Source organism: Pezoporus wallicus, unplaced genomic scaffold (genome assembly GCF_028554395.1).
Source record: "Pezoporus wallicus isolate ANWC-B61680 ecotype Strahan unplaced genomic scaffold, APGP_CSIRO_Pwel_v1 contig_161, whole genome shotgun sequence".
NCBI lineage: Eukaryota > Metazoa > Chordata > Aves > Psittaciformes > Psittacidae > Pezoporus > Pezoporus wallicus.
This window is the reverse complement of record NW_026642654.1, coordinates 4,924,055-4,937,400: the sequence shown is the minus strand read 5'-3', so window position 1 is coordinate 4,937,400 and position 13,346 is coordinate 4,924,055. Positions and strand designations below refer to the sequence as shown.

The window sequence follows — 13,346 nt, the reverse complement described above, 5'->3', positions numbered from 1 at the left end:
AATTTTATTGATTTATTCACAAACTCTTAGAAGATGAATGTATTTTTGTTAAATATACAAAAACTTGATTGCTAGTATTCTTAAAGACTGAAGCCCTTAAATACAAAAACATACACACCTTTCAGAAAAAAATTATAAAATCTACACTATTAAACTCCAGAAAACCGTATTTAAATTATAAAGACCATCATGTCTACTCTTCTTCTAAATACGCTACTTCTAAGGCAGAAAAGCCAAGTTGGCTCCATTAATTTTTGCACATGCATACCACTGAGAATGTATGTCTGTCCTCTGCTGTGCCCATCTTTTTAAAAATAAAAGGGCCACCTTCTTTGTTGTATCTTCCTTCCTTCAGAGCATTGAGACTACCTGAGAATAACTAGGCTAGTCTTAATTACTGCTTAATTTACTTCCACATTGCAGGCCCAAGGACCACACTTGCTTATTCGGTAAGTTCCTATCTACAAAATCTCATCTCTTTCTGCTTCTAGAAGTAATTCAAAACCAGATACTGCATCCTACACCATCTGAAGGTTTCCCTAATCCGTTGCTACCCATGGATGACGACAGAGCTTATCTGAGAAGATAGAAAGACATCCCAATGGTCTTTGTGTCTGATAGAGATCTTCACAAAGGAACCCACATCCTCAGGAACTTCAGTCTCAATCTGACAATTAAATACCTTGTATCTTCAGAACTGTAGGCTTAGCTCAAAGTCTTTTCAAGACAAAACTATTGCAAGGAAAGACTTCCAGGCACTTAAAAACTTACAACAGGTATAAATGTTTTCTACCAAGAGATAATAGCTTTGCAAGGTAGTGGTACTACCTTCATACATTGGGCAATGAAATGTTGCCTTAATCCCCATGTCATTTAGCAGAAGACATCCATGTCTTGATTTAAGCATATAATCATTCAGGTTGGGAAAGACCTTCAAGATCATTGAGTCCAACTGTTAACCTAGCACTGCCAAGTCCACCACTAAACCACATCCCTAAATGCCACTAAAGAGACAGTTAAATGACAATGCTATCCAAGATGATATTATGGTAGCCAATGGAAGAATATTTTTCAGTTTATTTAGCCTGTGTTTATTCCAAAATGATCACTTTCCCCTTTTTGTGTAAATTTTAATTTGGAATACAAACGATTAAAACAAAAAAAGACTGTGAAACAAAAATGTGGGAAGAAATTCAGGGCTAAGTGAATATTCCAAGTTACTTGGGGAAAAAAAAAAGGAAAACAGAAAACAGATTTCAAGTTCATCACGGTTGTATAAGTGGAAAATAGTTTCCCCATAGATAGTAACTTGATGTTTCAAAAAATTTCCTTAAGCTTTGGCAAGAATTGGTTCTGATAGTATCTGCCGGTCTCTCCTTTCTATTAGACCTAAGAAGATCAATTCCCACCATGCTGATCAGCTCTCCATTCCCTATGCTGTAACCACAGCTTTTGGACAACCACAGTCAAGAACACTAGGGACAGGGCAATACCATGCCAACTACAGCACAGCAGGACCCCAGCACTCTCTGGTTTACCGTTATAGATACAGACTCGCAGACCACAGCAATATTTTATATTTACCATTATAGATACAGACTCACAGACCACAGCAGTATTTTACATTCATGATTATTTTGCATATAATCAAACACAGAGAAAAAATGTTACGATTCTCATGTACTTTCAGCACCAGTAACCCTACGCTATTACAGCATCAAGCATGTTTGTTTCTCCCCACCTTCCATTTTAGAAGGCAACTAACAAAAAGGTAGTAAGATTTCATACATTAGAAAATAAACCAAAGCATAATGTCAATAAATACAATACCACAATTCAGAAAATTATTTGGTGTATAAAACCAAGAATAATTCTCATGTGCCAAGAAAGATGTCCAGTCACATGGCAGACTCTTCTGGTGGTTATTTCCTCTACAAATTAAGCTTGAAATCAAAATATAACTAGAAAGTTTTATCTTGGAATGAAATGTTAAGACTTTTCTTCAATCCTGCTTTCTACATACTACAAAAAGCCATATCTTACACAAAATGGCATTTCTCTCCCCTCCCTCACATTCAGCTTCCATTTGATGTAACATGCTGATAAACAGCAGTAACTTCATTGTACACTGCTTGGTTTTGGTTTAATAAAAAAGTACTTGAGTTGCAGGTATAATGAAACTTCACCGATATACATAAAGTCTGAAAGACATACTGTACATCTTCCCTCATAAATTTTGCCAGTGTGATTTCAAACCATGAATCCTGTATTATCAAATATACTACAAGCAATACAGTCTAACCAAAGCATACCATACTATGCAGAAAACTCTACACTTGGGCTCAACATTGTCTTTGGCTTTCTGATTTGATGAAGAAAGTCCTGCAGTAGAGTCATATAAAATAAAGCTAGGAAATCTTCTACTAGTGAGCAGTGTCACTTACAGAACCAGTTTGAAAGTTTATTTTCCATTTTTAATATACCAGATTTTGTCTAAGATATTTTCACAGGTAGACAAGGGACATTTGGGACTTCTGGCACTTGAGAAACACCATGCAGCACACACATAGGAAAAATACTGGTATTTCTGCTAAGAAAGTGAAGAGCACTGAAATAGTTTATTTTGACACTTAAACTGCCTTTCTTCAGAGGCAGCCAACCATTAAAATAGATGAAGTGATTCATGCCTCATGGTGCTACTGTTTCAGGCTTCTACACGTACAAACCATTCTTAATCATACTGTCCATATTTCAAGGTTTTCTTCATATTCCTAAAAAAATTATTTTCAAATAATAGCTGGATATCTACAATTAAAAGGCTTCGCCAGCATTGCATATTTCTCAGGAGATGCAGCTTGTATTAGTATATTTATTATTTCTTAAATATTTACCTTCTAATTTAAGCTTAACATATCCCCAAAACAGAACGAACACTACACATATACCAGGTGTTTCTGCTACCTTATTTGCTGCTACATTCAGGTTTTGTCACCAAGATTTTGACAACAGGTCTTCTGCTGCTCCCCACCCTCACTGGTATAAATGCCATTTCCAAAGAAGAGATAAACCGTTCAATTCTGGGGAGATGAACAGCAGAGAACCCAGAGGGATGGGGAATACATGCGTAATTCAAGTAGTTGTTTTCAGTCACTTTTCAGATGAAAGAATAAAAAAAAAAAAGGGGGGGGGGGGGGAGGGGTCACACACACTTATACATCCTAAAGAGGTCATTAAATTGAATAAGCCAAGAAATAAAAACTACGGCTTAATGCCTAAGCAGGCTGACTTTTACTGTTAGAGGAACAGGTCCTGAAATGTTCATTAATGGAAACAGATCATGTGTGCATACAGATGGCATTAGAAAGGTTTTCATTATTCACTAAACTAACAGCTTCCAACATGGTATTATTCCCTGCTTTTCATTTTCTTGCACTGTTAGAATAATTCTATTCCTAAAGTGAGAGACTTCATTGCTATTCTATCACAAAGGTTTAAAAACTCCACTAAAAAAGCACTGAGTAGTCAGGCATGATCATATGATTGTGTAAGAAGGGCCAGAAACAGTCTTAAGTAACTCCGTAACATCTTCTATCTACTTACTACAACTTGTTCCAAATGACTTTAGCTGCACATATTAGAAGTACCCCAACATACACTTCCGTGTATACCAGATGGTGCTAAAAGTAATTTACAAATAAAAACCTGTCCTATACATGCAAGAAATTATAAGGCTTGTGCCCCTAATCTCACACTCAAGACAATCCACGTTAAACTGAAAACAGAGACCAGAACAAACCAGTTTCAGAAACCACAAGGAAAACCAGTTTAAAACTAGCTTCCGTATGAAATAGAACATTTTCATAGCATAGGTAAGCCAAACGACTGTAAACCCCTCAACAAGAACATGCTATTACAACTTTTAGAGCATAATCTCTTTGCAGATACGTACATACACACTACAGTGAATTTAGCGATGCAGCACTCTTCATCTTGAACAAAAGCACAGATTTACCACACTAGGGTAAATCTACACTGTTGAGAGTGCAACATTTGATACTTAATCAACAACTAAGCTACAGACTTTGGACAACTACCCGTAACAGCAATGACAGACATGGACAAAGAACAATAATGTATTACAAGCCTTTAAATAGTAATCAAGATTTTAGTTAAACTTTAAATACCTTCAGAAGAAGGTATGGAACTTCAGCATTTTTTCCTTCTAGTTATTTATTTGGTGATGGTGTCAGTCAACATTCATTTTAAGATTTACAAAAAAAAAATATAAGAAGAATATTTGGTAAGATTAGCATTTCTTCTTTCATCATGGTTCAAACCTTCTTTCCTGTCTGAATGTGACCTCCTCTTCATTTCCTCCTGAAGAAAAGTATAAAAAAATTCTTGTGTTTGGATGAGTCACCCAAACTTTACCCTGCTTAATGTAGGATCCTGTTATTCTGTACTTTAAATACAGACTAATAAATCAGTATCTGTGATTTAGAACAATCAAGAGGCAATAAAGCAACCACGCAGTCATCTGAATCCTCAAGGTTCAGAATTAAACACCTTCATATAAAGTTTCCTCGTGACAATCTTTTTTATATCACATAAGTTTGTTCTAAGTTTTAAATTCTTCTCTAGTAGAGGTTTAAACAAATAAAAAAGCTTCATCATCTCCATTTCATACAGCTGGAAATGAAGAAAGATTTCTCTGATGACATGCAGCACCAGCATTATATTAGGCTTCAGATCCTGCTGCACACCATCCTTTTTATTTATCTCTCTGCCTGTACCATCTGAACCACACTGTCCTGCTAACAGAAATGAACAATGAGATGACTATGGTATTAAAGTAGCACTGCTGCACACTAACATCAAATCCCAGCAGTCATCAAACCCAAGTCTCCAACTGGGCACACAGAAAACACAAACAATGCAATTAGTGATCATTTGCAAAAGATTTGTCTTACGTAAATCATTCTACATACAATTAATGAAAAACAGGAACAATGAAAAATTACTTGTATGTGGCACCCAGATTGTTTTTCTTCTCATACCTATCACCTTTTAGATCCCCTAACAGAAGCAGAGGTTGAACAAGAGGGATGTTTCACAAGCTGATAAAGAATTTCTGCCCATCCTTTCATGTGAAACAAGCCAACTAAATTCACAATATTTCATAATAGGGAAAAAAAAAAAAAAGCGCCCCTCTGTATCCATAGCAGATGAACACAGAAAAAAAGAAAAAGCTAAGCCCACGCCACATAAGCAGCCTTTACTGACTGAGACTATCCAACCTAGTGAAATCAGGACAAAATTCACTGAATCATAATCTTCCAAATATAGAGCCCTTGCATATTAGAGGGTAGCCAAATCACCACTTCAAGCATACAGTCATAAAACTTTGTTAGCAGGTAATTAATATAATGTTCCAAAATAAGGATGCAGGTGATGCTTCACCTGCACTAAAGAAGCTTAAATGCCACTGGCTGTGAAGATGCTGCTGGCAGTATGAGGAGCGCTTTGATGTTTCACTCTGTAGCAGCAAAAGCTCCATGACAGCAGGTATGGCTTTGGAACCAAGCATTACATTCACCATTCTGTTTACATAGCAAAAGACTCATTAAAATAAATTTATTACTAGCAAAGGCTGCCAATATAAACATAGTATTCTTGTTCTTAACCAATGTGATGTACCAAGACAAAAGTATTTTAAATAGATTTGTTACCAGAAACACTTGGTGCTTTTTATTATAACAGTTTAGACCGACCTTGGACAGAACATAGCAGCACCCCTACCAACCACCCCCCCCCCCCAAAACACCCCATGCGTATGGGTTATAAAAACATACATATATTTAAATATATATATATTCTTTCATTATGTAAAACTCCACTAGCAAGTTTCAATCATTTTCATCCTTAAAATCCAACATCAGTTCCTCTGTGGCAGTGATACAATTCCAGTCATATTTTGTAGCTCAAACACTGGCAAGAAATCATCAACTGAAAGCTGCAGAGATTGGTTACTGTGGCAGCATTTTTTTTTTTTATTTTAAATTAGGCAGCTTTTGTTATGGACTGCATTACTAGACAAGCAGCCAAACACTCTGTCATTCCTCTGTGGCATTAGTTGAAAATAGCAGATGTACTTAAAAAAAAAATAATATTTTCAATATCAGCATTTGCACACAATCCCCAACTGACAATGAGGTTACTAATATCTGGAAAAGTAAAGAGTTTCTGATTCTCATTCCATCACATATAAAGCAGAAGAGAACCGTGCTCATTTGACAGCATGGCTGCCCTTTTCTTTCCCCCACCCCTTAAGCTGTTACAGATACTGAACAAATGACCCACTCTGCAAACTGATCAACACAGATGAAATACTGGGAGTGAACATACTCTTGGGAGTACACACACAAGATCTGCATGCATCTCATGTGTGGTGGTAAATGCACTGAAGCTGAGCAAACTGGCTTCTCTGCTTTCTTAAACTACAAGTATTTTAAGCCTAGCGTAGAATAACACAGTATATAAGAACACGTTAAAACTGTCAGAAAACAGAACTGTCCCTTTTGAGTTAACTATATTGCTATATATAAATCAATCACATGGGAACAATCAACAAAAGACTATTCTGTTTCTTTAAAGCTCGTCTTTTTCAACCCTGCAGTAGATGTTCTGAAATCACAGATCAAAAATAAAAAATTTATAGATAGAAAATTTATAGAAAGAGTCAGAAGCTAAGAGAGAAATAACAGCACAATAACTATAACAAACAAGGAATAAATTATTTCTTCAAGAACAGAAATCATTTGGCCTTTCAACTACTTACTGGGCAGTAAGTTTCAGGTCAGATCCTGCTAACTGCTACATTTTCGGCTCTTCCCTGTGCTTGCTGGCTTACATTAACACAACAGATTGTTCTTGCTGATTCAAAATTATATGGCAATAAATTCAGGAAAATGAGACAACTTTCACACCAAATCTGTAAGCTCCATGTTAAATGCGAAACACTCTGAAAGCTCACAAGGCCAAAATTCAGTGTAGGGGTATAACCATGATGACCTGGAGACCCTGTATTAACAAGGCTCAGTCTAGTGACCTGCTAAATTAACATTCTTTGCACAAAGTTGTTATCTATCCAGTTGATGAGATTGCTACAGACAGATGCACCTATTGAAAAGATCAGAGTCACTGCTGTATCTGCAGGCCACCTTTTGTTAGGGGTGGAATTCTAGGGTCTCCATGGTAAGGTTCAACTTAGATGAACACCTATTTATATTCAAACTAGTATAAATACACACTTTACCTGACAGCTTTTTTTTTATTATTAAAGACACAAATAGCAATTTAGTTCAGTTTGTTTGTTTTTAAGTTTTAAGGCATGTGTATTGAGATGCTTAACCACTCTCCTGCTAATCATCTCTCGGTTTCTCAGTACATGAATGCATTCCCAGCCTAGCCCAGCACTGTGCCCACAATTTTGCTGCTGCACTGCCTAATTAACAGTTTTAAGAACTCCCTCTTTCAAACACTGACACAACCACAGCAGAGCAGGCAGAAGATAGTCAACACTTCACATCTCTGGCATAATGACAACACTTAAGCTTAACACTAAAATCCTAAGGCTTGCACTGAACAATACAGAGGGCAGACACCATTTCCTTTCTCTAGGCAACTGCAGCTCCAGCAAAAGGACCAGGCAGACAACTGCAGGGATGAGGATGATAAGGTTTATCAGAGCTGTCCGTCATCACCATAAAACTCTACAGTTGAGTTCGGCATGTGCTGAAGTGATACAATTACACATGGCAAGGAAGTGGAGGTCTGGATTAGTTTTGCACAGCCTACATTGACCTATCTGTTCTAGTTTTAGAACACATTCAGCGTTCAGCCAACACTTACCAATGCACCCCTAAATAACATGTGTAATACAGTTAATACTGTAGATAGAACATATATGCAAAAGTATAAGTACGCAAATGTATTTGAGAACTGTTAGGCTCTTCTTAAATGTAGCTAGCAACTAGGAACTATTTGGGAGGAATGTATTTATAGAAGTGTTTCTTATAGATTACCCGAGGTCAAATACCACTAAGCACTACCATCAATGTGTACATGCAGTACACATAAAAATGTCACCTCATTAAATTAGTGGATGACAGATACTGGCAGAAGAACAAATAATAATACAGTAGTTTTACGAAGTGATCTGCACCAGGTAAACATAATACATAAAACAGGTCTTCATAGCCACTAATGCAATGTTACACAACCAAAAAGAGTAAGAGACCATATGACAAAAAGCTGCGACAATAGAAGTGTTATTTATCTCAGCACAGGCAACCTTACACAGGCTTTTAATATGATACAAGAAGAAAAAGAGCAGTCAGTGAATGTCTAAAGGAGGCTGCAAAAACCACTTCCCTTTGTACGTATCTTTGCTGAAGACACCCATCAAATACAGGCTATGCATCTGACCCATGCTAATGAGCAGAAAGTCCTCTATATTGGGGGTTTTGTTTGTTTGTTTGTTTGGGGGGGGGAGTTATCCAGCAGGAAAAGGATGATGGTGATCATGCCACACATTTCAATTTGCATTGTTTTTAAATTCTGCCTTCATAACTACCAGAATAAACTAAGTAGCAAATTCTCCATCTCTTAATGCCTCTAAATTGAGACTACCTGTCTTTTTCAAAGGCATGTTTCCATCAAACACAAATGATTATGCTCAACACAGGCATAAATAGACAAGAGTTAAGGCATACAATACAGCAAAAATCCCATTAGAAAATCTGACGGTTTCTCTTAAGGCCCAAAGAGGGATGGGAGGAAAATAATCAATCAATGCATTTGGCTTCATGGATTCTCCTGCTGAAGAAAGAGATGGATGTGGTCTGCCATCCTGTGCTCAGTAAGGTACATAAAGAAAGTCTTTTAATTTAGAGCCACTGAATAAAATCTTTCTTGATAAGCTGTGGAATTGGTAACTAGAGGAAGGCAGCTTATTACCTCTGCTTCTCACGTCTTTCAAATTTGCACCATGTGTTGCAGATTAACAGTTACTTTTTTGCTTTTTACGACTTCCCAAAAATAAAGCATGCATACAAAATGCAGAATAGCAGCTGTTTATGACTTTTTGCAGTGTAAGGAAATGAATTCCATTTTGAATTCCATTCCACATTTTTAGTTTTGGTTATGTTATTTTTGGAGGATGAAATAGTGGCATTCCAGCTAGTCTTTTTAAGATGTTTTCCTTGACACTTCGTTTCTGTTGCTGTACTTCTACTTTTAATTGAAAACACATTTCCAGTCATGATAATTTACACTTAAAGTGAGCTGTTTAGTAAATTAGTAAATTCTGCCATTTGAATATGTTTTCATACTCGGACTGCCTAGCAGAATGCCATTACAAAACTGATGTCAAATAGCATAAAGCAACTATACCAAAGCCCAAAAGAAAAAGCTTTTACAGGAACTCAGCTGCAAATTTTCTAAACCAGAAAAACAAATAGATACGCCTGAAGTAGTTCATCATTTCATACACAGACATGTAGAAAGCACAAGCTAGGAAAGTTCATTGATCAGCATTATATTTTACTGGCAGCTAATTTTTAGCAGCCAGTAAAATATAATTACAGAAAGAAATCATATTTCTGTAAAACACACTTACAGGAAGAGCGCAGAGAACGAAGTGATGAACTTTGCCAAAAAAAAAAAAAATACACATTCAGAATCCAGCTTACAATCTCCCATGGTTTGCTAATTTCTCCAGTGTATTACATGAAGTGGTGGTCATCATTGTAAGAGTACAAACAAATAATCAAGTGCTAAGCAGCCCAGTCTCAATTTTGCAATTAGAATTTCTCTTCAGAAACATAAATGGGATTTAGTGTATCTATGTTCAAGGCAGAGGGGGTGAGGGAATAAAAGAAACACTGTTGAATATAAAAGCAGAGAGTGTGAAGAAGTCTATTGGGGTTAAGTATTAACCTGATGCATTTTTCAAAATGACTGTACTATTTTTAACTGCTCTTTTTTGGCCACAGGTCAAAGTTTTCCTAGCAAAATACCAAAGTGAAAATGCTGGGAGCAAAGCCCAGAGACAGCTCTCTTTGCTCTGGCCTAGGAGAAAACTTATCTGAATCCAGTTAGATATGCAGCACTATTTCCCACTCCACTGACTACTGTGGCTGTCATTATGCCTCTGAACATCCATGAGAGAAGTAATACAGTACTCAAGCCTTGAGAAGAACATTTTTCAGATGTTATAGGAAATTCTTATATTCTCCACACAGCACAGACATACATACTGTTCAGTCAGTTCCTGTATTCTTGGCCAAACAGAACTGAGTCATTTGAAAGCAGAAAAAAAAAGAGACTCAATGGAAGCGCCTTGAGCAGCTCTTAGAAGGACTGGGATTTCTGCCCCCTTTTCTGCTCCTCCTAAGTGGGACACATTGGAAATCTTGGGACAGATTGGAAATTTGTAAATAAAAGGTTTTAAGACTCTGAAGCCCAGCAACAGCAGTAATAATAGCCTCTGTCTTTCCAGGGTTTGGATGTTTTAAATGGGGAAATATAACTCTCTTCCCACTTCTTCCTGAGGGCACAGATTTCTTACCTAAACGAAATTTTATTTCATACAGTTACACAGAAACATGCTATTTGAAATAGAAGACAGACAAATCAATTTGCCCCAATGGAAAATAATAGTGACCCCATAGGACTCCCCTCCACCCCAGTTTACATTTCTCCCTTAGGCGTGCCCTTTTCCTGGACTATTTCCACATCGCACAGCAAACCTCAGCTTCACCAGAGGCTGGTTTTACGGTGCGGGTACGAGGGGGATATGAGAAGATGGGGATTGGGTGCCTGGCAGCGCACACAAAGGCAGGTACTTTGGGAACGGACACGTTAGGATTACGAGGCGCGAAAGCAAACGATGCAAACGATGCTGGGAAATGAAGAAAAAAAGGCGCTTTCCTCCCCAGGTCAGATTTTTCCAGAGACGCTTCTCACTTTCCCCAAAATAAGCCGTACCTAAAGGGAGAGCGCTGCCTCTTGGTGCAGTGTCCGTCCCGTGTGTGCCCCCCGAACAGACCCAGGACCAAGAGCCCACTCCCAGCCGGCGGGGCCCCCCGTCCGCTGCCCAGCGCCCCTCGCCGGCGGCCCGCCCGGGGGCGTGGAGAGGCGCCCCCCCCAACCCCGGGGAAGCAGCCTCCGTCCTCCCCCAAGAAAGCTCCTCCAGGACGCGGGAGCCCTTTCCTTCCTTCCTTCCCCCTCCCTTCCTCCCGCCCGCCCGAGGCGAGGGCAGTGCTCCCTTTGTTACCCCGCCAAGCGCTTTCCCCCGCGGCGCGGTGCGGCGCAGAGCGGCCCTGCTGCCCCCCTCACCAGCAGGCTCTCCACGTTGACCGGGGAGCGCGGGTCGCGGATCATGGACTCCAGCTTCCTCTGACGGCCCTCGAGCATCCCCGCGGCCGGCTCCAGCGCCTCCGCAGCGAGGGGAGCCGCCGACATCTTCCCCGCCGGCTGCTGGCTCATCCTCCGGCCCGCCTAGCGGCGGCGAGAGACCGTCCCCAGCTGCTAGGAGGAGGGGACTGAGCGGGGCCGGCCGGCGCGGGGCCTAGCGCGGCGGAGAGGCCGGGGAAGGGCGGGGGCCCGGCGGGCCGGGCCTGGGCAGAGAGGCGGGAGCGGAGAGCACTGCGCCGCCGTTGGCCGTCCCGCGACCGCCCTGGCATGAAGGGCGCGGGGAAGCGGCCGCTGCTCCGCCCGGACGCGGGGAGAGGGAGGGGAGAGGTGGGAGGAAGCGCTTCCCGCCGTGCCCCCGCCTCTCCCCCTGCTCGGGGCGTCCCTCAGCGGGCTCCGGCTCCCTGCCCGCTCCCTGCCGCTGGCCGGACCATCGCGCGGGCTCCGCGCCCGCTCCGAGAGCAGAGGGAGGGAGGAAAGCGGGGAGGGAAGGGGAAGGCGGCGACCGACTCGGACTCTGGCTCCTTGTACTCCGCCTCTTCTGCTGCTCGGGCGGGAGCTGCGAGCACCGCCGGCCTGGCCTGGCCTTGCCTCGCCGCTGTCCCTCCGGCCCGCCCCCGCCGCTCACTCCATTGCGCGACTCCCGCCTGCCCGCGGCGCCCGCCTCTCGCCCGGCTCTGGTCGACTCGGCTCGACCCGATCTGGCCCGGCCTCTTCCTCCCCCGGCCTCCCTTACCCACAAGGCCGCGCTGCGAGCGCCGCATAGCTCAGCGCTCACTCACCGCCTAACTATAACCCTGAGCTCAGCTCCCCGCGGCTAAGGGGAGGCCTAGGGCCGCCCCTTTGCGCTCAGCCGGCCGCGGCCACAGTAGCGAGATGACCGCCTGCTCCGCAAGCCACCGAGGCAGCTGCTGCGGGCAAGGATTCGCGGAAGGGCTGGGCCTGATCACAGCAGCCGGAGAGGGAAGGGGCTGTGTGGTGGCTGGGTGATCTTGGCTGAGACTTCATCCTGCCCGCGTACTGTAAAGCACTCCAAAATCAACCCCAAAACACTTGAGAAAGTGGGTGAGCAGTGTTTCAGCAGTGCTCAGGGCAGGTAATAGAGGGAGGATGGAGAGCTACCATGTAGGAGCTGTGTAACAGAACGCCTTACACGCCTTACACGCCTTACACACCTGTGTAAGAGAACCTGCTATGCTGGACGTGGTTACAGCCACCTTGCCACTGCTTGGTGGGCATTTTGAGGGGGTAGGACGCTGTGTACAAACCCAGGCAAGAGCACGTTGTAGCTGGGAGAGTGCTGTTGCCAGCCTGTTGTGGCTGCAGGGATGGAGGAGGTGACTCGGATGGCAGGGATGGTCCCTAGGCCAACGTTGTGGATGAAACTATGGTTCCAGCAGCTCAGAGCTGATGTTACTGACCAGAATGACAGGGACAATGGAAGTGCCATCCACAGAGGTGGAGGGACCTCTGGGAGGAAAGGTTAATGTTTTAGTTTTATTGTGTTGACTTTCAACTGGTAGCTGGATGTCAGTGAGCTGATGTCAGAAAAATGGGCTGATACTTTAACTTGAAAGGAAGAGGAGTCAAAGAGAAGTAAATGTGTGAGTCACTTGCATGGTTTTCAGTGAGATCACTCTCCGATATTCTGAGTAAGAGCCATGGTGCTGAACAGTCCCCAGCTCGAGAGTAGATCAGGTCTGAGCATCAGCCCAAAACCCGTAACTGGAATCTGGATTATAGTCCACAGAACCAAAATCCCCAAACATGACAGGAACACACACACACGTGAACATTTTGAGAAGTTATGATGAGTGTTGTGACTCACTCTTCTTTGAGTGCACCACATTGCGTTTGTGAGTTTTCTGGTG

General features: G+C 41.9%; 1 protein-coding gene across 3 annotated transcripts in view; it reads right to left on the bottom strand.

Moving 5' to 3' along the window:
• ROCK2 (Rho associated coiled-coil containing protein kinase 2) overlaps positions 1-11,847 on the bottom strand; it is a 102,317-nt gene extending 90,470 nt beyond the window's left edge. The window contains exon 1 of one of the 3 annotated variants that reach the window (XM_057431914.1): positions 11,401-11,847. In XM_057431914.1, the coding sequence (XP_057287897.1) occupies positions 11,401-11,550 (150 nt within the window). In that variant the 5' untranslated portion in view covers positions 11,551-11,847. The remainder of the gene's footprint in view (positions 1-11,400) is intronic. The other 2 variants (XM_057431915.1, XM_057431916.1) reach the window with 2 other exon arrangements.
• Between the last annotated feature and the right edge of the window lie 1,499 nt (positions 11,848-13,346).